Here is a 25,407-nt window from a genome sequence, read left to right as displayed (position 1 = left end):
CCACAGAAATGCACAAATATTGAGAACTTGGGTACATGACTTTGAATCCATATGAGGCCCAAACCCCACTGAGGACTTTGATTACTATCTTATCCCTGAGAATGGATGCATAAAAAGGCCAATTGTAAGAGAAATACTTTTTGCAAAGGATTCTAACATTTTTCTTTTTATAGTAAACATACTCTGAAAGAAATTTTCTAGATCTTCTCTGAAATCCCCGAAGACCTTTTTACTAATCATTCTTAAGGAAATATTCTGCAAAGATTCCCTAACAATCGCAGACTTTCATTAGGAGCTAGGATTACAAAGAGGATTCACATGAGAAGACACTTATCTTCCACACAGAACCTGTGCTCTCAAAGACATGAATGATTATATACGTAAACTTTAATGGCTTTTAAAGTGGGACTCATAAATCACTGTATGATTCATCAACTCGGGATTTAGAGATATTCTTTCACCAGGAACATTATTGAAAACAAAATTGCTTTCCTTTACTTTTCTGTAGCAGGAAGAGGAACAGACATAAAATATAACAGGAAACTGTGTTACTCCAAAAATATTGCAGGATCGGATGATGCGAAAACCTTCACCGAACATTGGACCATGACACCATTCACATTGGGATGTGCTGCAATGAAGGAAACATCAGATCTACTAAAGGAAAGACATTTTGCTCGATGCTCTGTAAGACTCAAAGTAGTATAAAATATGGCCTTTCTCATTATCGATCTTACCATCTCCTTGAGGAGCTAAGACATACGCAAGTGTAAAACTAAATGCTAAAAAATAGATATATGTGTATAAAATAATCCTAGTTCTCTAAAACAAAAAAAGTATAGATTCATAGTAAGAAAACACCCTAAGGACAAATCCCAAATGGAAGACAGTAATTATCCTTGGACTTATTCTCCTATGTGATCACAGGGAATTTTAAATTTCTTCATAATGTTTTTCTGTATTTCCCAAATTTTCTATAATAAATACATATTATTTTTATAACTCAAAATAAATATATCATTTTAAAAATAAAGGGACTGTTGTAACCTAGCGTAGGATTAGTGTCCATGTATATTTTTAAATGCTCACAAATCAGTTAAAAAAAGACATCAGCCCATTAGTATATTAAGAGTAGCACATGAATGGACTATTCACAGAAGATGAAACTTGAACATCCAGAGAACATTGAAAAGTAAAGCTTCTCAATTTCATTAGTAATCAGGGAATACAAAACAAAATAACAAAAGAATACCATTTCATAAATCATCAGATGGGCAAAATGTAAAAGTCTGATAGTGCAAAGTTTGGTGAGGATACATATAAATTGGTGGACTATAAATTGGTGTAATCACTTTGGAGCAACTTGGCAATTTCTGCTTAGGTTGAAGATGTACGTACTCATAGAAAGAGTAGAGTGATGGTTGCCAGGGGCTGGGGGAAGAGGGAAACGGAGACGTGTAGGTCAAAGGGTACAAACTTTCAGTTATAAGATGAATACATTCTAAGGATCTAATGTACAACATGGTGACTATAGTTAATGTGGTATTATATACTTGAAATTTGCTAAAAGTAAACCTTGAATGTTTTCACCTCATAAAACAAGAGTTAACTATATGAGGCAATGGATGTGTTAATTAATATTATCTTTGTAATCATTTCATGATGTGTATGTATATCAAATAATCCTATTGTACAATTTAAATATATACAATATTGTAAAAAAAAAAAGAGACAAAAAACAAGCCTCCTCTGGCCAGGAATTGTAAGAGAGGAAAAATATCTTTTCCTCTACACATCTTAGGTTCATTGGCTGGGGCCCTGGAAATTAAATTTGTCAGTTTAAACTTGTCAAACAGATTAGCAAGAGAAAAAAACAGTTTAATTATGTACACATACATGGGACTTTCTCAAAGAAATGAGACTCAAAGAAGCAGTCAAATGATTGAGGCTTATATACCATCTTAGGCTAAACAAAGGAAAAGGGGATTTGGGCTTCTGGACTGAGAAGCCCAGTTATGGGAAGGCAAAGGGTGGAAATATATGGTAAATAAGGGTTGTCTTGTTATACAGCTAAGAGTCTTTCAGGTGATAAGAGTTGTCTCCTGAAGTAGTTCTCTTCCTGGTGTGAAAACATTTTACAAATGGAAATTTCCAAAAGGGGAAATTTATGTTCTATTTTAAGGTAGTTACTGGGAGGTAAAGAGCTTTTCCTGCATCTGCTAGATCTCAGTTGCCTTAAGCTCAAAATAATACCTATGTGAAAGAAGCATATTTTGGGGTGGCATATTCTGGTAGCCTTAAGAAAGTAGAAAAATTCAGAAGGTCCAATATTTTCTATAGTCCCAGAAAGAGCACAGAAAAATAGAAGATAGAATTTTCGAAGTAATAGTGTAAGAAAATTTCTCAGAATTAAAATACATGAGTTTCCAGATTGAAAGGATACATCAAGTACTGAACACATTGAGTTAAAAAAAAAAAACTCACAAAGGCACATCATCATGAAAATTTTAAACAACTAGCAAAAAAAGAGAAGATTCAAAAAGCTTCCCCTTCCAAAAAAAAAGGTATAGGTTATATATAAAGCATAAGGAATAAGAAAGCTGTAGATCTCAAATAAAAAATAGAAAAGTAGAAGATGATGAAGCAATGTCTCCAAAATCCTGAAGAAAATGATTGAACCCAGAGTTTTATACCCAGCCAAATTATCAATCAAGTCTGAGTGCAGAATAAAGACATATTCAAATACGCATGGTCTTAAATTTTTATTTCCATGCATTCTTTTGCAGGGAGACACTGGAGGGCTGGCTTCACCAAAATGTGGAGGTAAACAAAGAACAAGGTATTCAATGTGACTATAGTAAAGGAAATTCCAAGATAATGGTGAAGGGAAGTCTTGGAATAACAGTTGTGCACCAGATCTAGACAACAACATTTCTAGATTAGGGCAGAAAGACACAGGGCTCCAGGATGATGTATTAAAAAAAATTAATAGGACTGATAGCCATATCTGATACATTCATACTGATAAAGATTTAAATAATTCTATTAGAATTTTCATGGCAGAATTAATGATAAACACATAAAGCAAAGTAAATGAATAAAAGTCAATAACTCTAGGAAAAACAAAAAGTTGTACAGTAAAAGAAATATATTCATAGTACACTGTGTAGCCTAACTATGCATTACTTAGATTTTATAATTAAATAATAATTATTGATTTAACTTAAAATCATTATTTTACTCGAGAAGTATTAATCATTATGTCACCAGAACTATCCTAGGTACTGGAGATAACATTAATGAACAAAACTATCATGTATTCTTCTCTTCATGGAGTTTACATACTAGAGGACCAGCCTGATATTAAATAAAATAATTAGATAAAATATAAAATGAGGTGATGGTAAGTGCTACAGAGAAAAATTAAAGCAATGAAGGGGGAGGAATAAGGAGTGCCAGTAATGTGAGGCATAGGATGCTTGAACTTTGAAACATTCTGTAAATAACTATATTGTGAGGTTGGAGGAAGAAGACAGGTATATATGAGGGCTGATAAGAGTCCTAATACCTATCTTGCTTAGTAGGAAATTTAGAGATGATAGCTAAAATTGAAAAAACAAGAAGAATGACTCAAGGATACTATTTAAAAATATAGAGGAGCTCCAAAATAAATCCTCATATATATGGTCAAATGATTTTCAGTAAGCGTGCCAAGACAATTCAGTGGGGAAAGGACAGTCTTTTCAACAAATGATCCTGGGAAAACTGAATATCCCACATTAAAAAATGAAGTTGGACCCTTACTCACACCATATCCAAAAATTTACTCAAACTGGATCAAAAACCTAACTGTAAGAGCTAAAACTATGAAACTCTTAGAAAAAAATATAGGGGAGGGACTTCCAGGTGGGGCAGTGGTTAAGAATCTAACTACCAATGCAGGGGACACGGGTTTTAGCCCTGGTCCGGGAGGATCCCACATGCCACGGAGCAGCTAAGCCTGTGCGCCACAACTACTGAGCCTGTGCTCTAGAGCCCGCCAGCCACAACTACTGAAGCCCGCGTGCCTAGAGCCCGTGCTCTGCAACAAGAGAAGCCACTGCAATGAGAAACCCACGCACCGCAACAAAGAGTAGCCCCCGCTCGCCGCAACTAGAGAAAGCCTGCGCACAGCAACAAAGAACCAAAGCAGCCAAAAATAAATAAATTAATTAAAAAATATATATATATATGGGGAAAAGCTTCATGACATTAGATTTGGTAATAACTTCTTGTAAATGACACCAAAAGCACAGGAAACAAAAGAAAAAATAGATTAAGTTGTACTTCAGCAAAATTAAAAACTTTTGTTCATTAAAGGACACCATCAACAGTGGGAAAAGGCAACTGACTGAATGGGGGAAAATATTTGTAAATTGTATTTCAAAGGGGGTTAATATCCAAAATATATAAGCAACTACAACTTGACAAGAGAAAACACAAACAATCCAATTTAAAAATAGGCAAAGGACCTGAATAGACATTTCTTCAAAGAAGATACACAGATGGCCAAAAAGCACATGAAAGGATACTCAGCACCACTGATAATTAGAGAAATGCAGTGAGAACCACGGTGAGATCCCACCTCACACCCATTAGGATGGCCAATATAAAAAACAAAAACAGAAGCAAAACAGAACATAAGCGTTGGAGAGGATGTGAAGAAATTGGAACCCTGTGCACTGCTGGTGGGAATGTAGAATGGTGCAGCCTCTATAAAAAGCAGTGTTGCTGTTCCTCAGAAAATTAAAAATTCAATTACAGCAATTTCACTTCTGGAAATAGAAAAATGGAAAGCAGGTATTTGTACAACCATGTTCAGAGCAGTATTCACAATAGCCAAAAGGTGGCAGCAATGCAGATGTCCTTCAACAGATGAATGGATAAACAAAATGTGGTGTATCCGTACAATGGAATATTATTCAACCTTTAAAAGGAAGGAAATTCTGACCCATGCTACAGCATGGATGAACCTTGAGGACATCATGTTAAGTGAAATAAGCTCATCACAAAAACAGACTAATATTGCATGATTCCACTTATATGGGGTGTTTCTGGAGTCGTCAGACTCATAGAGACAAAGTAGAAGGCTGTTTTCCACGGGCTAGGGGGAGGGCGAAGTGGGGAGTTGTTCTTTTATGGGTATAAAGACCGATTCCAGTTTTGCCAAGTTGAAAAGACTTCTGGAGATTGGATGCACAGAAATAAAAATGTGCTGATTGCTAAACAGTACACTTTAAAATGACCAAGATGGTAAATTCTGTGTTATGTGTGTTTTACCACAATTGAAAATAAAATTTAAAAAATATGAGAGCAAACACCCAGGGGAGAACTGCAAAAAGAGTTTGGCAATAGGTGACTCTGGAGGTAAAGAGTGAAGGGGGATAGAGATGCGGGCAGGGGTGATTTTCATGGAAAGACCCGTAGTAAACATTTGATCTTTTAAACTAAATACTTGTGTTGATAAAAGATAAAATTATTTTAAAGAGAAGAAAATTTGGTTGAGCAGGTCACCTAAACTCTTGAGGAATGTCATCTTCAGAATAAGGGAGTTTAGTGGCCTGAGTTGTTATTTCCTTATTTCCTCTAACTAAATAGTTCTATTACTGTCCCCAAGTAAGTGATATGTACTTGAGAAAATACACTGGTACTAATAAAATCGCATGGAAAATTAAATTGCAATATTTAATATAATTTTATCAAAAAATTCAAAGACTTTTGCACAATAATGAAAAATGGAAGGCTATAAAGATGTTAAAAAAAACATACTGAGTTATCTCTAGTAAAGATGACTTCCAAGTATTAAGTATGATCAAGGCTTTATAGTTTAGTGGAACTGAATAATACTTTTGAAACTTTAGTCTATATCTCTAAGTAAATATTTCTATCATTCTCGTGCGCAAGGAAGTTAAGGTAAAATCCTATGGAACGTGAGTCTTCTGACCCAACTCTCAACAAAGGCAGATTCTCTGTCTGATTGAGGTGATAGAATGCAGGTAGAGACACAGGGAGGCAAAATGCAAAGAGAAGTTGTAGGAGTCAAAAAAGAAGCTCACAGCTGCTAATGGGTAGGGCCCAAATCACTGGGGTGGCGGCAGAAGCTGGGCTTGGAGTAGCCTAGCAGCAGACATTGTACAGAGCCCAGAGCTGAGCCACCATTCAGACCCAGCAAACATGGTACTCGGGACGGAGGTTGGAAATTAAGGATCAAAGCCAAGAGTAGACGTTAGAGGGTGAGGGTGGGCTTGGGTGACAAACGCCTCCTTCGTTGTTTCTATCTTTATTAATATGACAGTTGTCCTCGATGAGATTGAACCCCTCATCGTTTTTACTCCTCCCTCTTTTACTTGCCTCACATACTCAGGCAGCCGTTGAGTTCATTTTACCTTCATAATTTGTCCTGTGTCATTTCCTACCCATTTACTTCTATGCCCATTACTTTGGTTTAATCTCCCCTTACCAGTTAACAAGAGCGCTTTAAGTGAGCTCCACCCAGCCTTCCGCTACTCTAGTCGATCTTCGACACTACTGCCAGGTCTGCTGCTATCACCTGCAGTGGCTCGCATGGCCTAAAGAAGAGACCTCATCAGTGGTCTCCATAAGCTAGCTCCAACCTTCCTTTTTAAACTTACTTTTGCTACTCTTCATAGATGTTTTGTTCTGCCTGGACATTCACTTTTTCTCTTTGCCCACGTTCCTAATTTTACTCAGCTTCGGTTCACTTCCCCATTTGGTTCCCTCTTCCTGGAATGTCTCTTCAATACAACACATATTTCCAAATATATACATTTTACCTGTTCTTCTAAGACTCTTTTCAAACACCGTTTCATTCCTAAATCTTTTCCCTATTTTCCCAGCTGTAGTTGTAATCTTTCCTTCTCTATCCCCTTTTGTTTGTAATTCATTTGTCACTTTTTATTTACATGAAAACCCATCCTTGTAAAATTTCCAAAAAAATATAGATGCATACAGGAAAAAAAGCACAGAATTTCCCCTTTATTCCTCCTTTAAATCATTCTAACTCCCCTTTGCAGAATAACTGAAGCTCATATTGGTGGTGTTCCCTCTAGCTCCCAGACACATGACTCTTCTCTACATAAATGGAATCTCTCTTGTGTATGTGTTCTCTCTGTATGTGTCTGTACATACAGCTTGCTTTTCTGATTTAACAAGATGCTCTGGACAGCTTTGTATGTCAATACATTTTGTTTTATTTCATTCTTATTAACAGCACCATAATGTTCCAAAATACGGATACATTTTATCTGACCACTTTTTTATTGATGTGCACTTAGTCTGCAGTGATCATCCCTCTGCCTAACTGTGTATTCACATATACCTATTTCTATAAGACATATTACTAAAATTTAAATTTCTGTTTTAAGGAATATGTAAGATACTGTCAAATTAACCTTCCACAAAACTTCCACCAACTTGACAGTGCCACCAATGGTGCAGGATAATCTTGTTTCTGGGCATGCAAGGGCAACACTTAATATCAATCTTTTTAATTTTGATAAACAGGTAAAAACCCTATTGTTGCTATTTTACATTGCAGTTCCTTGGTTACTAGAGAGATTTAACATTCTTTATGTTTATCATCTATCTGTGTATTGTCTTCCATGAATTGCATGTTCCTATCATTTAACCACTTTCCTATGGGTTATATCTTTTCTTATTGATTTGTGGGAGATATATGTTTAAACAGTTATAAGCATTGCAATATCTTCTTTCAGTTAATAGCTTGCCTCTTAATATTATTGATGGTTATAATATTATGTAGAAACATCTTTTGTCAAATTTATGAAACTTTGCTTTACTGTCTATATTTTCGAGGTTTGTTTAAGGTATCTTTCTCTACCTTGAAGTCATACAGATAGTCTCCTATACTTGCTTGTTAAGGCTTTAAAATTTTGCTTTTCATATTTAAGTCATTAATCCAACTGGAAATGAGTTTGTAAATGATGGTAACATATACATAGCAGAAACATAATTATATACTTCTCACTTATAGATGATCAGATGTTTCAGTGTCATTTATTGAAAAGTCTCTCCTTTCCCTACTGATCCACAGTGCTATTTTTGTCCAACGTCAAGTTTCACATGTACATGAGAACATAACTGAGCTATGTATTCTTCATTGGTTAGATTGTCTTTCCTTGCGTGTAATATCAACTGTATTTCTCTAATTTTATAAGTCTTTATATCTGATAGGCAAGTCCCTAATGTTAGGCTCCTTTTTCAGGCTTGCTTTGGCTATTTTGGAGTGTCTGCTTTTCCATACACATTTTATAATCAGCTTATCAAGTTTCTCAGAAAATTCTGTTCAGATTTTGACCAGAATTGCATTGAATCTATAGCTCTATTTGGGGAGAACTGATATATATATATATCTCTCTCTCTATATATCTCTCTCTATATATCTCTATATCTATCTATATCTATATATATTTATACATATATATATATATATTTTTTTTTTTTTTTGCTGTACGCGGGCCTCTTGCTGTTGTGGCCTCTCCCGTTGCGGAGCACAGGCTCCGGACGCGCAGGCTCAGCGGCCATGGCTCACGGGCCCAGCTGCTCCGTGGCATGTGGGATCTTCCCGGACCGGGGCACGAACCCGTGTCCCCTGCATCGGCAGGCAGACTCTCAACCACTGCGCCACCAGGGAAGCCCAGAACTGATAGATTTTTGGTATTAAATCTTATTATACCTGAGTGTGTGTATCTCTCCCATTTCATTCAGCCTTCTTTACCTTTTTGTAAACTTGTAATCTTTTTCTCTATAAATATCTTGGACATACTTCACTTGATGTATTCCTAGGTACATTATGTTTTTTATTGCTATCATAAAAGGTATCTTTTTAAAAATCACATTTCTAACTGTTTGATGTCTGATTTTAGTTACATCTTCTTTTTAACACCACACCATAGACTTTGTTGTTACTATTACTTTATAGATCGTAGAGATCATATTTGTTTAATTTCTTTTCCCTCCATCCCTTCTTACATCTCAGACCATACTTCTGGAGTTATCTTCCTTCTTTCTGATGCACATTCGTTGCAAGTTTCATTTCACTAAAGTGAAAATCTGTGGGGAATAAATTCTCTGTTTTATTATCTGAAAATCCATTTTTCTCCCTTGTTCTTGAAAGTTAGTTTTGCTGGGCTGAATAACATTTCTTCAGTTATTGTTCCACTGTTGCTAGCAGTTTCTTTGTTGTTCTTTGAAAGTGACTTTCTTTCCAGCTGATTTCTAAGTCTTTGTCTTTGGTGTTCTTCACTTTCACCACAAGGTGTTTTACTTGGCTTGTGTAGAGTGTTCAGTCTCTGTGAATTCACTCCTTTCATCACTTCTGAGAATTTACAGTCAATACCTCATTGAACAATGACTCCCAACATTCTCTGGGACTCTAAGGATATGTTAAATTTTCTCCTTTTACTGTCCATGTCTCTTTGCCTCCTGTCCACATATAATTTCTCCAGATTTCTCTTCATATATGGATAATGTCTGTTAAACCCACGCACCAATTTCAACTATTACACTTTTAGTCTCTAGAATTTAATTGTGTTTAAAATTTCTTTCTCATATTTTCCTGGTCATATTTGATAGTCTTTTATTCCTTAACCATTTTAAAAATTATATCTTACTTCTTTACACTCTTAAAGTAGGTAATTCATATTCTGTCAACAATTCTAATATCTTAGATCCTTGGAGATTTGTATCTGTTAATTGTGCTAATTTTTACTCTTGGTGGTTTATTTCCTCATGTATTTGAAAGTCTTAATTTTGAGATAATATTCATTTGAAATTAATTTTCTGGAATCTTTAATGTCTAAATTGAGGATGTTTCTCTCAAAAACATTTGTTCTGCTGAAAGAGAAGTATTCACTGCTCTGGGGCCACCAGCCCCTTTGGCGGTACAGATTTCACTCAGGAATACCATGTTCAGCTTCCCTACTTTGTGGTGAATTAAAATCTCTTGGTCCCATATATGTTTACAGTCACTAGTTAGGTTTTAATTCTTTTTAAATGTTTTTGTCCTTGGTGATTTTCTTACTTTCTAATGTGCATTCAAACTCATGAACATTGACATAGTGCATTAAAATCGAAAACTTTGGCACCTGGTTCCTTTTTTTATTGATAGATTTTTAATTACTTTTTCAGTTTCTCCAATGGTTACTAGTCTGTTCAGTTTTTCTGTCTTTTATTCAATCAATATTGTTGACTAATATACTCCTGGAAAACCATTTTACTTAGACATACAACAAATATTTGTTATATCAGGGAATTCCCTGGTGGTCCAGTGGTTAGGACTCAGCACTCTCACTGCTGTGGCCTGGGTTCAATTCCTGGTCAGGGAACAAAGATCCCGCAAGCCATGCAGCACAGCCAAAAAAAAAAGTTATATCAGTAATACAAGCACTGATCATCGGTAGTGCAGAAAAAATAGTTTTACACCATCTGAAAGGAAATAAGAGGTGAGCCTGAGTGGACTCATAGTGTGTGGGCTTTGAGAATCCTAGTCCTGAGAGAGGCAATAATGCCCACACTGGCTTTCAACCCCTGAGGAAGAGAAGTTGCCCTGTGTGTGTCTGCTCTATTCCTCGTCTCTGTGAAGTTAGAGTAGAATAAAGCATTTCCCTTCATAGTGTGCCTGGCACTAAAGAATCTTTTTCTGGAAGAATCCCCTTTTTTGTCCTTAGGGGTTCATAGAAAAGACTTATACTACAACTGTATAGATATTGCCAGCTATACCTCAGCAATCTGTACCTCACATTGGATTTAAGTAATAACTTGAGAAGGTGGGCTGAATCCAGACTACAACATTATGCCTGAAGAGCCAGAAGGAGCAGTCTGAAAGATTGCATAGATGTTTTGGTGTGTGGTGGTGTGTGTGTGTGTGTACAGTAAAACTATCATCTGGCCCTGTAATAAAGATTTTAAACACTTAAAAGTGTGTCTTGGTAAAAAGAGCTTCAGAATTTGCTCACCATTTTAGTAACTTTTGAATTTCCACTGGGATCACATTATAATATTTATGCAGATTATTCTTTAAAAAGAACAAAGAAGTAAGTTGAGCAAGATGTTGTGGACTATTCATAGAATTCTCTTTCCAAAAACTAGGATGAGTGAAATTATTCTCAAATAGGACTTTTTTCAGGTTAAGCTTCAAAATTGCATGTGGAAAACTAGTCAGTTCATTTCCATCAACGATCAATGTTTCAAGTGATCTGCAAATAAAGGAAACCATATTTTAAAAGATAGAAGAAGACATCTGTCCCAATGTTCCCAAAAATTGGTATAAAACTTAGTAGTAATAAAATATGTGTTAAGTATTTCCTTAAAAATCAAGAGAATTAACTAAAAAGCAACCAAACCAATATATTATCATGGAATTAAGTGCATTTGTGTAAATAGTAGAGTTAAAGCACATATTTTGGGTCTTTGCAACAAGTCATCACTATGGAAAAAGAAATAATCACAAACAGAAGAATGAATGTTATACTACATAAAATATAATATAGTATAGTACAGTGATACAAAGAAAGAATTTATTTTCATAGACAAATTAAACATTAACACGTACTTTTTTTCATTCAGGTAAAGGTCTCAACTATTGGTGGAAGGCAGCAGTGGGGAAACAGACCATCATGCTGGGGGAAGCTTTTATCTTGCTTTTATAAAAGATTAAAGAAAAATGTGTTTGTAAATTTTGGGGAAGGAAAGATAGCCTCTAATAGACTCAGAAAGTCCAATGGAGTTCCAAAATTAACAAGGGAGAAAAAAAGAGAACAGATAGAATCCTGAAAAAAAATCTCCCCCACCAAAAAAAAGAAATATGAAAAGGAGAAAGTGAATAAATAGTAAATACAAAGTAAAACGGAAGGTAAAAAATTATAACAGATGTGAACAGGCTGCATTCTATTAAAGTACAAAGATTGTTACACAGGAAATTAAATAATTGGTATAAATGTTAGAAACAAAATGATCTCATTTTACTGAAGATAAGGTAATGCTCCTAGAAACCAAATAAAATCTAGTAAAACTCAATCAGAACTAAGATAATTTTTTACATAGTTTGATTTTAAAATGTAAAGAAGTAAATAGCTCTTCTCTCTTCTGTTGTATTCTTTATTTCTCTATTCTGACTGGTGATAGTCAACTAGAAATGGAAATTACAGAAAATATTACATTCATAGTAGCAACACAATTGTATGTTTTTGGGGGGAGGAGGGGCTTAGAATGATATTAAATGATCTTAAAGATCATAATCTAAAGAGACTAGTTGAGGCTATTATTGAAAAACAATCTCCATACTACTTATTAAAATTATTCTAAAGTCATAATCAAAATAGTATGGTACTGACCTAGAAGGTCAGAGATCAACTTCAGAGACTTTTTAGAAATTAGTACGAGAATCAGATCTTAGTATTAAAGCACTGTGTATTACTAGCATTTTGTGTATATGTATTTCCTTACAAAAAAATCAACTGAAAAGAATTACAGGTGCACACATGGATAAATGGACAAAAGCAGCTTGTCATTCTGTTAAGGTGGTCATCAATACTAGCTTTTAAATAATTACTGAAAATGTTATGTCTTAAAAATACTAAACACCAGTCATTCAGTTTACATTTTGGTAAACCTTATGCTTCACATATTATGTTTTATGGCTATTGAATAAATGAAAGGACTCAATTTTATCCATCACAATCATCACCTAATATATCCTTAAGGGGCATATGTCTTATGGGTACTTACTACTTCCAAAATACCTGAGTTTCTGGATTTCATTTGGAATAAAAGCAATACTATTGTAGGAAATATCAAGTTCCTCAAGATTAAACAAGCAAAATAACCTTAAATAGAAAGAGAAAATGATTATATGTTTACCATTACTGGGCATTAATAAAGAATTGAATTCGTCAGTAAATAGAAGCATAGAGAAACTGTATTTTTCTAAGATTTTTCAACTTAGACTTTTCTTTTATTATAGATGGTATAATTACAATGAAATTTCCTAAAAATGATTCATCTATCCCTTAAGACTGGTTTGAAATGTTTAGAGTTGGTAAAGCCCCATCTAGAAAAAACCACCTGTATTAGTTCCCTAGGGCTGACATAACAAATAGCACAATCTGGGTGGCTTAAAGCAATGGAAATTTATTCTCTCACAATACAGGAGGCCAGAAGTCTGAAATAAAGGGGTCGGCAGAGTTGGTTCCCCTGGAGGCTCTGAGGGAGAAACTGTCCCTTGCCCCCTCTTCTGGTGGTTGCCAGCCATTCTTGGTGTTCCTTAGTTCATGGCAGTATAACTCCAATCTCCACCTTTGTCTTCACATGGCCTTCTTATAAGGACACCATTTATTGGATTTAGAACCCACCCTAATCCCACCCTAATCCAGTATGACCTCATGTTAACTAGTTACATCTGCAAAGATCCTATTTCCAAATAAGATCACATTCTAAGGTTCTGCATGGACATGAATTTTTGAAGGGCACCATTCAACCCAGTGCAGTTGCATTAAGATTTTCCTGGTGAAATATCTTTGGTCTTTCTTTCCATTAAGCAAAGTACTTAAAAGTAAGAACCAAAGAACACAAAGGCTAACGCAGAGAGTCCTGTCTCCTGGGGGGTGGGAGTGGGAGTTGCTTCTTGGAGACTGGAATTGAAGTATGACATTTACCAAAATCCCTAGTAAATATTCCCCTCTTTGTGAATGCTCTTCTCAAATACATTCCTGTTTTCCTTAAAGGATGAAAAACTACTTGCATGATTATTAACTAAGACATCATGAGCACAATATTTCATTAACTTCGTACTATTTTAGTGTGGATTATAATGGTCCTCATGATCTGTCCCCAGACTACTCGTCCAACTCACCTCTCACACTACCCGACATTCACCTCAGGCCCAGAATTTATTTGCTGAATTTCCCTGAATTAGCCCAGTTCTCACATATCTCCAGTTCCCCCGAATTTGATCAGTGTCTTTCATTTTTTAAGTCTTGGCTTAGATGTTACCTCTTCCAAGGAACTCTTCCTGCATCTTTCAGAATAGGTGAGCTGCCTCTTCTGTACTTCTCTGCTTACCACTATCACAGAATTTATCACACTGTGTAATAAGTGTCTCCTAAACTATGACATTCTGGAGGCCAAGGATTCTATTTTACATTTCTGTATATCCAGTGCTTTGGCCAGTGCCTAGCACATCAAAAGTGCTTATGAAATCACAATTGAATAAAAGGTATGGTGACCCCAGTTAATATAAAATCATTTGCTCTGAGAAAGTAATGAGATTGAATAGAAAAGCAAAAAAAAAAAAAAACTTTTCAGTTCAGTGTTCATCTCAGACTTTTTTTCCACCTCTGTAAAGAAAATATTAGTACCATCTGTTCCATTTTTTTAATTCAAAATTATGTTATTTCATTTTCTTGCCTTAGGCAGTTTCTAGAGTCATTTTGTATTCCCTTATTACTTCAGTACAAGCAAACTAGTCTGGTTCTAGGCTTTCACTGTTGATGATAAATTCCTGTTGATTGTGATGTTTAATTGGGCTTGTAGACAGCACTGAGAAAGCTAATTAAGAAATTTCATAGGCTCTAGAGTTGAAATTTATCTCATCTATATACGATTTTAGAGAGCACATTTGTTTAGATGGCCTTAGTTTGGTTTGATACTCTATACCCCACTAGCAACAAATCTATCACAATTTTCAGGGTGTATAGAATGTTTTACATTTATTTCATTGTTTTATTTATCAGCACATCATTGAGCAATGAGATGCTTAAACTAGACGCTTGCTGTTGGCTTGGAAGATTGTGCTAGCATTAATATTTGCATGTCATAACATTAATCACCACCACAGCAACATAAATATTATTTATTGAGAGCCTACTATGTGTTTGTGGCAGTTTAGAATGGTCTTTCATTGGACCACAGCAATATTGTTAATATTATTTACAGATTTAAAAAATGGAAGCTACCTTGATTCCTTGCAGTGGTAAATGGGAGTGTTCAAAAAGAATAAAATACCTAGGAATAAACCTACCTGAGGAGGGAAAAGACCTGTATGCAGAAAACTATAAGACACTGATGAAAGAAATCAAAGATGATACAAACAGATGGAAAGATATACCATGTCCTTGGACTGGAAGAATCAACACTGTGAAAATGACTATACTACCCAAAGCAATTTACAGATTCAGTGCAATCCCTATCAAATTGCCAATGGAATTTTTCACAGAACTAGAACAAAAAATTTTACAGTTTGTATGGAAACACAAGAGACCACAACTAGCCAAAGCAAACTTGAGAAAGAAAAACAGCTGGAGGAATCAGGCTCCCTGACTTCAGACTATACTACAAAGCTACAGTAATCAAGACAGTATGGTACTGGCACAAAAACAGAAATATAGATCAATGGAACAGGATAGAAAGCCCAGAGGTAAACCCACACACATACGGTCACCTTATCTTTGACAAAGGAGGCAAGAATATACAATGGGGAAAAGATAGCCTCTTCAATAAGAGGAGTTGGGAAAACTGGACAGCTACATGTAGAAGAATGAAATTAGAACACTTCTTAACACCATACACAAAAATAAACTCAAAATGGATTAAAGACCTAAATATAAGGCCAGACACTCTAAAACTCTTAGAGGAAAACATAGGCAGAACACTCTTTGACATAAATCACAGCAAGATCTTTTTTTTTTTTTTTTTTTTTGGTGGTATGCGGGCCTCTCACCGCTGTGGCCTCTCCCGCTGCGGAGCACAGGCTCCGGACACGCAGGCCCAGCAGCCATGGCTCACGGGCCCAGCCGCTCCGCGGCACGTGGGATCCTCCCGGTCCGGGGCACGAACCCGTGTCCCCTGCATCGGCAGGCAGACCCTCAACTACTGTGCCACCAGGGAAGCCCACAGCAAGATCTTTGTTGACCCACCTCCTAGAGTAATGGAAATAAAATTTAAAATAAACAAATGGGACCTAGTGAAACTTAAAAGCTTTTGCACAGCAAAGGAAACCATAAACAAGATGAAAATACACCTCAGAATGGGAGAAAATATTTGCAAATGAAGCAACTGACAAAGGATTAATCTCCAAAATATACAAATAGCACATGCAGCTCAATATCAAAAAAAACAAACAACCCAATCCAAAAACGGGTGGAAGACCTAAATAGACATTTCTCCAAAGGCATACAGATTGCCAACAAACACATGAAAAGATGCTCAACATCACTAATTATTAGAGAAATGCAAATCAAAACCACAATGAAGTATCACCTCACACCAGTCAGAATGGCCATCATCAAAAAAATCTACAAACAATAAATGCTGGAGAGGATGTGGAGAAAAGGGACCCCTCTTGCACTGTTGGTGGGAATGTAAATTGATACAGCCACTATGGAGAACAGTATGGAGGTTCCTTAAAAAACTAAAAATAGAACTACCATATGACCCAGCAATCCCACTACTGGGCATATACCCTGAGAAAACCATAATTCAAAAAGAGACATGTGCCACAATGTTCATTGCAGCACTATTTACAGTAACCAGGATATGGAAGCAACCTAAGTGTCCATCGACAGATGAATGGATAAAGAAGATGTGGCACACATATTAATGGAATATTACGCAGCCATAAAAAGGAACGAAATTGAGTTATTTGTAGTGAGGTGGATGGACCTAGAGTCTGTCATACAGAGTGAAGTAAGTCAGAAAGAGAAAAACAAATACCGTATGCTAACACAGGTGTATGGAATCTAAAAAAAATGGTACTGATGAACCTAGTGGCAGGGCAGGGATAAAGACACAGTCTTAGAAAATGGGGGGGGTGGCAGGGGGAAGGGGAAGCTGGGACAAAGTAAGAGAGTAGCACTGACATATGTACACTACCAAATGTAAAATGGATGGCTAGTGGGAAGCTGCTGCATAGCACAGGGAGATCAGCTCCATGCTTTGTGATGACCTAGAGGAGTGGGATAGGGAGGATGGGAGGGAGGCTCAAGAGGGAAGGGCTGTGGGGATATATGTATACTTATAGCTGATGCACTTTGTTGTACAACAGAAACTAACACAACATTGTAAAGCAATTATACTCCAATAAAGATATTTTTAAAAAAAAGAACTGTAAAAAAAAAAAAGGAAGCTATAAGAAGTTAAGTAGTTTATCCAAGTCAGTATGAAATCAAATTAGTACTCCCTGTTCTTCAGGTATATGGACACAAAGTAATTCAATCCCTATCTTTAATCAATACCAATATGGGAAAATAAATTTGTTCATTTTTAGAATCAGCTCTTACTTCAGGGTTCACAAGTATGTTCTTAAATTCTTTATTCCAAACAGCTTCTCTTTCCCAAAGAACATGCTGGCTAATTAAATCAAACTGAACCAAAACAAGGCAAAACTTTGATTCTGTTAGTTAAAAGTAGTAATTTTCTATGTCATTTTCCTCCTGGTATCCACTGAGAAAAAGATAAGAGCATTTGTTTTTAAACTTTTGTTACAGTTATGGCTTCATAACTTCAGGGAGTGAGGTGTGTGTACATAGATGTATGTGTGTGTGTGTATACACAAACAATTATAGATATGTGTGTACACAGATTAGTATACATACATAAGTTATCTATCTCTGTCCACTGAGAGTGTCTAGAAGCAATATCATCCCAATAGCAGTGGGAATATACAGCACCCAGATCTTGTTTTTTAAATACCATCCTCCAATAAAAAGGAAATAGGGTTTCCTAAGAGAAATGGCTGATTCTAGTATCCAGGCAGGGAATCAAGGCAGTACACTTTATGTTACTCTGGAAAGATAGATGAGTCAAACAAAAATAAAACTCATAATGCAATATCTTTACTTAGTATTTATTCTTTCTTTTTAAATACATTTTATGTGTAATGTGTGATGTGTATATAAGTGTTTTTACACAGAAATGATATAATTTTTATTTAATTTTTCAAAATGAATAGTTTTACAGTGTTTTAATGTAGATCTTGGATTGTTAATTACAAACAATGCTGGATGAACAGTTTTATAAATGAATTTTGATGCACTTTCTTAATTACTATAAGAACTTCTTCTGCAAAATGTTAAACTATTTAAGAGTCCCTGTGCTCTTAACTTTTTGCCCTTAACCTACGTTCAATTTGTTAAAATCTAACTGGAAGAGATATCTTGTTTTGGCATTTGGTTAAGGTTTTGGTTCAAAACTTTCATTAAGACGTAAATAATTACCAGTCCATATGTGGGAAAAAAATCCATCTCTTTTATGCCTGGATATAAACATTCCTATCAGAGTTTAAAGGATCTTAGACATCATACAGTTAATTTCTTAGTTCATAGATTAGGAAATTGAGGCCTAGAATGGTTGTGTCTTTCTCCAGATCAAATAGATAATTCTCAACTTTGAAGTTAAAAGTCTAGAATTGTTTTTTTTTTCTCGATGTTTTTTTTAAAAATAAATAAATTTATTTATTTTTGGCTGCATTGGGTCTTCATTGCTGCGTACAGGCTTTCACTAGTTGTGTTAAGCAGGGGCTACTCTTTGTTGTGGTGTGTGGGCTTCTCATTGCAGTGGCTTCTCTTGTTGTGGAGCACGGGCTCTAGGCACACGTGCTTCAGTAGTTGTGGCTCGTGGGCTCTAGAGCACAGGCTCAATAGTTGTGGCACACGGGCGTAGTTGCTCCACTGCATGTGGGATCTTCCCAGACCAGGGCCCAAACCATGTCCCCTGCATTGGCAGGCGGATTCTTAACCACTGCGCCACCAGGGAAGTCCCAAGGCTAGAATTCTTAATTCCAAGTTCAGAGTTCTTTCGATATCCAAAAAGGCTACCAAGGGATAGGTGTAAGTTTCTCACCTGAGCTTCTTTATATGATTTAATCCATACTCAGATAATTGATGTCTAGATATGTATTTACTAGCCCCAGATTAATTGCCATCTATGTAGCTGGTAGGTTTTTTTTTTTTTAACACAATAATTAGAAGCAAATCAGCTAACTGGAACTGAATAAAAATTATCAAATGGCTAAAAAGTAGCTAGCTGCTTTCAGAAGGGAAATTGATCCTTTTCTAAATTATATGCTCTTTATTTTCTGTGTTTAGAATCTCAGACTATCAACCTTACCCAGGTGGAAGCGTAGTAATCAAATTAAAGGCGATGTTGAAAGTTCTAAGGAACTTAAGTTGTTGAATTGTAGAAGGGATTTCTTTGATAGGATTATTTCTCAGATTCAGTATTTGTAAATTTTTAAGACAAAATATCTGAAGAATGGAAAAGAGAAATAAGCATGAGTAGAATACTAAAGTGTGCGAATCCTTATTTTTTACATTTTATAAACTCTTTGAACCAATGCAGTCAAATCAGTATGGTAACACTAATTGGCTGTGTCATATATCTCAATAAATACCTTTGGTAAGCCTTGAAAATAACTAACCAGCATTCATATGTATGATATGGTAAGATAGTGCAGCTACTGTACTCATATACCCTTGACTCAAGAATGTTCCTTTTCTAAATGGGAAAATCATCCTATTTGATCAAGCTCACGGTTTCATAAGAGACAACCAAGAATGAGGAATGTCAAGAATGAGGAATGTAGGAGATACCTGCAGAATCAAGAAAATAAGTGGAATTAACCGTAGCAATCATGGGGTGTCTGATATCATAGCCAGCTTGATTCACTCTGATATCACAGTAATTTGTAAATAACTGATTTTTCATATGAAATTTAAAAATAGAGTATGCCATTTAAATCCACAATCTTTGCTTGATTTATATATTTCTTCCTCTCTAGTGAATCTTAACAAGCTTTTACATTAGCTCTCTTTAACATTAAATTAAAACTTCTTATATCATGAAGATTTAAAATTGGTGGAGTAGAGCATGCTTATTCTTGCCATCAGAAAGTTTAAGTCCTCCAAGTTTGCTTTTTCTTTTCGATTGTTTTGGCTATTTGAAATCCCTTGCAATTCCATATGAACTTTAGGATCAGCCTGTCAAATTCTGAAAAAAAGGCAAGTTGTAATTTTCATAGAGAGTGCAATGAATCTGTAGATCAATTTGCAAGTATTGCCATCTTAACAATGTTAAGTTTTCAGATCCATGAACATGGGATGTCTTGTCATATAATTATGTCTTCTTTAATTTCTTTTAACAATGCTCTGCAGTTTTCACAGTATAAGTTTTGTGCTTTTGTTAAACTTCTAATTATTTTCTTCTTTTTCGTGTAAGTAGATTTGCTTTATTAATTTTGTCAGAATTGTTTGTTGCTAGTATGTAGAAATACAATTGATTTTTGTATATTGATCTTGTACACTGCACCCTTGATTAACTCACTCATTAGTTCTAATAGTTTTTAGTGAATGCCTTAGGATTTCTATATATAAGACCGTATCAGCTACAACAAAAGATAGTTTAAACTCCTTCCTTTTTAGTGTGAATGCCTTTTACTTCTTTTTCTTGTCTAATTGTCTTGGCTAGAAACTCCAGTACAATACACAGTGACACGAGTAGACATCTTCATCTTGTTCCTGATCTTAGGAAGAAAATTTTCAGTTTTTCACCATTAAGTATGGTATTGGCTGTGGGTTTTTTGTAGACACCCTTTATCAAGTTGAGGATGCCCCCCTTCTATTCATAGATGTTGAGTGTTTTTGTCATGAAAGGATGTTGGATTTTGTAAAATGATTTTTCTGTCTCTGTTGATATAATTGTATAGTTTTTTTTAACCCTTCACTATATTAATGTGGAATCACATTGATTGATTTTTGTATGTTTAACCAACCTTGCATTCCTGGAATAGATCTCACTTGGTTATGGTGGAAAATCCTCTTTATATGTTGCTGAATTTGGTTTACTAGCATTTTGTTGAGGATTATTGCATCTATATTCATGAGCTGTTGTTCTGTAGTTTGCTTTTCTTTCCATATCTTTGTCTAGTTTTGGTATCAGGGTATTACGGGTTTAATAGTTTGAATGAGAACGTTTTCTCCAATTTTTCATAGGAGTTTGTAAAGGATTGGTGTTAATTCTTTTTAAGATATCTGGCAGAATTCGCCAATGGAGCTATCTGATCCTGGACTTTGCTTTGAGGAAAGTTTTAAAATTACTACTGAAACTCTTTCTTTTTTTATAGAACCATTCAGGTTTTCTATTTATTCTTGAGTCCTTTCTTGTGTCTTCCTCAATATGTGTCCACTTCATCTACATTATCTAGTTGGCTGGTATACAGTTATTTGTAGTATTCTCTTAAAATCTTTAAAAAATTTTTCTGTAAGGTTGATATGATATCCCATCCTTCACTCCTAATATTAGTAACTTGAATCTTTGTTTTTTTCTTGGTCAGTTTATGTCAGGTTAGTCAATTTTGTTGATCTTTTCAAAGTAACAGTTTTAGGTTTTGCTGACATTGTTTTTCTGTTCCCTGTTTCACTAGTTTTTATTATGTCCTTCCTTATTCTTTCTTTAGATTTATTTAGCTCTTTTTCTCTTGTGGCTTAAGATGGAATATTAGGTTTCGATTTTTTCCTTTTTAGTATAGTAATTGATAGCTATAAATTTCCCTCTGAGCACTGATGTAGATGCATCTCATAAATTTTGGATTGTTGTGTTTTGATTTTTATTTATTTCAAAGTAATTTTCAATTTCCCTTTTGATTTCTTCATTGACTCATTGGTTATTTAAGAGTGTGTTGCTTAATTTCCATTTATTTCCAAATTTCTTTCAGCTACTGATTTCTAATTAAATTTCACTGTGGCCCAAAAATATACTTTCTGTGACTTTCAATTTTTTTAAAAATTTTTTGTAGACTAACCTATTGTCTCTTCTGCAAAATGTTCCACGTGAATTTGAGAATTATGTATTCTGCTACTTTTGGTTGGAGTGTCCCATAAATGTCTGTTAGGTCTTATTGGTTTGTAATGTTGTTCATGTCTTCCATTTCACTTTCATCTTCTGTCTAGTTGATCTGTGTGTTATTGAAAGTGGGGTATTGAAGTGTCCAACTATTATTTTTGAATTCTCTATTTCTTCCCTCAGTTCTTTCAGTTTTTGCTTCATGTATTCTGGGGCTCTGTTGTTAAGTACCTAAATGTTTATAGTTGTTACAGCATCCTGAAAGATTGACAAAATGTCCCTCTTTATCTCTAGTGACATTTTTTGTTTTAAAATTTATTTTGTCTGATATTAGTATAGTCACTCCAGCTTTCTTATGATTGCTATTTGCATGATATATCTTTTCCTATACTTTTACTTTTAACCTCTTTGGATCTTTTACTCTTAAGTGTATCTCCTTTAGACAGACTATCACTGGGGCTGGCAAACTGTATTTTTTTATTGATTGTTTCATGTATTAACATTTAATGTTATTATTGACATGGTTGGATTTACATCACAATTTCACTTATAGTTTTCTAAATGTCATGTCATTTTTGTTCCTCCTTTACTGTCTTCTTTTACATCAACTGGATATTTTCTAGTATAACATTTAAATTAATTTAATGATTTTTTTCCCACTGTATTCTCTTCAGTTATTTTCTTAGTGATTGCTTTAGGGGTTGTAATATACACCTTGACTTACCAGAATCTACTTCAGATTTACACTAACTTAATTCCAGTGAGATATGGAGATGTTGTTCCTAGATAGCTCTATTCCCTCTTCCTTTTTTGTACTATAATTGTTATACATATTACATCTATATATGTTACAAACGTAACAATACATTATTATAATTAATTACTATTGTATGTGATTTTGTGTCTTTTAAAGAAGCTAAGAGAAGAAAGGAGACCAAGTATATATTATATGGTTTGTTATATTTACCATTTCTGCTTCTACCTTTTCCTGTCCTAAACTATTTCAGTAGGCTCTGTCTCTGCCAGAGTCTACCATCTTGAATTTTCCATGAAACTTGTCCAATCACCACATGTATGCCAGCCTCTAGTCTTCTATTCATTTCACTTACACTATGCTAATAACTTGGCATCATTTGCCTACCCCTAGTACGGCCCTTCCAAGCCTGGATATTGCCATTTTCATTGGAACATTTTATCTATAGCTATACAACACTGATCTGCATTTTAATGGCAAGTTCTACTTATTTCTATCACTTTAAAAATGAGCACTTCATAATTTACACCTGAAAATCTCCCATATGGTTATACATTCTGCTTGAGTGGTTAGAGTATTCTTTGGCAGATGCACAAGCCTCATATATGACTGTTTAGAAGAAAGGTTAAAATTAATGTGAAGAACTAAGATCCCTATATTCCTTGGGAATTCTTGTCAATTTGTCTTAGTCAAATTAATAAAACTAGTGTGATATACTAGAAAAGAACAAATAACTCTTCTAGTGAAAAAAAAACACAATATCATAGAAATTATGGAAAATATATGTTTCCAATACTACATGTTTGAAATAGAAAGCAAGTCAATTTGCTAGAAATTAATTTACTAAAAGTTAATACTCTGGAAATCAATTCACAAAACAACAAAACACCCCGTGACCAATGAAACAATGACTAAAGACACTGAAAACATAATCTGTCCTAATTACTTATAATGACTTGTTTATATAATGACATTGAATCATCTCACCCCATATCTGATTATCCTTGGTATGTTTTATTAAGCAGAATATCCTATTTCAGCCTATTGTAATTAAAACTTGTTACAACATCATATTACCTTGTCACTAAACATTGCCTTTAAAGCTTCCAATTAGCATGGATAAAGTATATCTTAGGTTTTATTCAGAATCAGAAAAATAAATAATTTTATATACGTTGTACAATTATGAGAACATATTTGAGAGCCTGACCATAACACAGTCTTTGGGGATTGTGTCATGGGACTTGCTAAGAAAAATGTACTATACTTTTGGTACTTCTAAAAATAAGCCTTTTAGGATACAATCCAAAATATATTTATTTATAGTAACTCCAGGGTATCATAAGTGTCTATTTTTAAATTATAATTATTAATAATAATAAATTATGACAATATATACAATAATAAAAATGGACTCACTTCTGTGGGAAAGTAACCGATGTTATTATATGATAAATTAAGATATATCAATTGGAAAGCCAAAGATGTTAGGTCTGGACAATTCAGGAGAAAAAAGCCCTAAAAGAAAGTGACAAGAGATAAGAATTATTTACCATGCACAAAATATTTTATATTAGTGTTTAAAAAAATGAGCACATAGTCTAAATGTGTGACCTAATAACAAGCCTATAATAATCTTCCATTCATTTATTTTAGTCTTTCATGATAATAATTTCTTAAATATGTAAAGAAAAAAATAGAAAAACTAAGTATTTACATCTGTAATAAATATAGTGTTACATGTGTGAAAGGCATTATTTCAGTTAATAACAAGCAAACATTTATTGACTGTCCACTACATGCTGAAATAAGTAATTAAATATATTTTATATTTAATTCTCTTTACCCCCTCTTTTTTTCATGTTTCTACTTCTATTTCTCTGTTATCTTTCTATTAATCTAACGTCTTCTTAAAATTTCTTGCTTAAATATGCCAATTTCTGATTGAGGAAAACATATGCTTTTGTTATGGACTAAATGTTCATGTTCCCCCAAAATTCATTTGTTGAAGCTCTAATCCCCAACATGATGGCATTTAGAAGTGAAGTCTTTGGGAAGTAATTTGGATTAGATGAGGTCTTAAGGATGGAGCCCTCACGATGGAATCAGTGTCCTTATAAGAACAGTGGACCAGAGATCTCTTTCTCTCCACATGTGAGGATACAGCAAAAAGTCAGCTGTGAAAAAGAGAGCGCTCACCAGGAACCAAATTGGCTGACACCTCAGTGTCAGACTTCCCAGCCACCAGAACTGTGAGAAGTAAATGTCCATTTTTTAAGCCACTCTATGGCATTTTGTCATAGCAGCCCAAATTGACCAAGACATGCTTAGTGCCCCCAGTATCTTTAATATTCCAGGAAAGTTGGTACATTTGTTTCTTAAGTATCATAGAATCAGTAGTGTTCAGCTGAATGAACCAAGGAACTCTAATGCTGAAGGATCAAACCTCAGCTTATAGTGAAGGGAGGCATTGCTACCAATGCATTGGGTTATGGCATGCACTGTATGAGAGAGATGAGGTTCATGGCTAAAGAATCTTAGAATTGACAGTACTGGTTTCAAGACTGACCTCTTATTAAAGTATCAATATTTGTAAATGTCTAGATGTTGGTAGAAATATACACCTATAGAAGAGTAGGTGTTCTTTCTTCCTGTCACTAAACATTCATCTCTTCTCGACATAACTAGTAGTACACTAAATTATGTAGCAGGAAAGTGTCTGTCACAGTCTGTAATCATTC

At 34.8% G+C, this 25,407-nt stretch overlaps 1 protein-coding gene across 1 annotated transcript in view; it reads right to left on the bottom strand.

Moving 5' to 3' along the window:
• Positions 1-387: 387 nt before the first annotated feature.
• LRRC63 (leucine rich repeat containing 63) overlaps positions 388-25,407 on the bottom strand; it is a gene marked incomplete at both ends in the record, with an annotated part of 42,580 nt that continues 17,560 nt past the window's right edge. The window contains 5 exons of the mRNA XM_082675630.1: positions 388-631; positions 11,037-11,276; positions 12,822-12,905; positions 19,183-19,319; positions 24,086-24,184. Of these exons, the coding sequence (XP_082531756.1) occupies positions 388-631; positions 11,037-11,276; positions 12,822-12,905; positions 19,183-19,319; positions 24,086-24,184 (804 nt within the window). The remainder of the gene's footprint in view (positions 632-11,036; positions 11,277-12,821; positions 12,906-19,182; positions 19,320-24,085; positions 24,185-25,407) is intronic.

Source organism: Grampus griseus (assembly GCF_964374135.1).
Source record: "Grampus griseus genome assembly, chromosome: 18".
NCBI lineage: Eukaryota > Metazoa > Chordata > Mammalia > Artiodactyla > Delphinidae > Grampus > Grampus griseus.
Note: the sequence above shows the minus strand (reverse complement) of the source record. Positions and strands in the feature narration are given on the sequence as shown.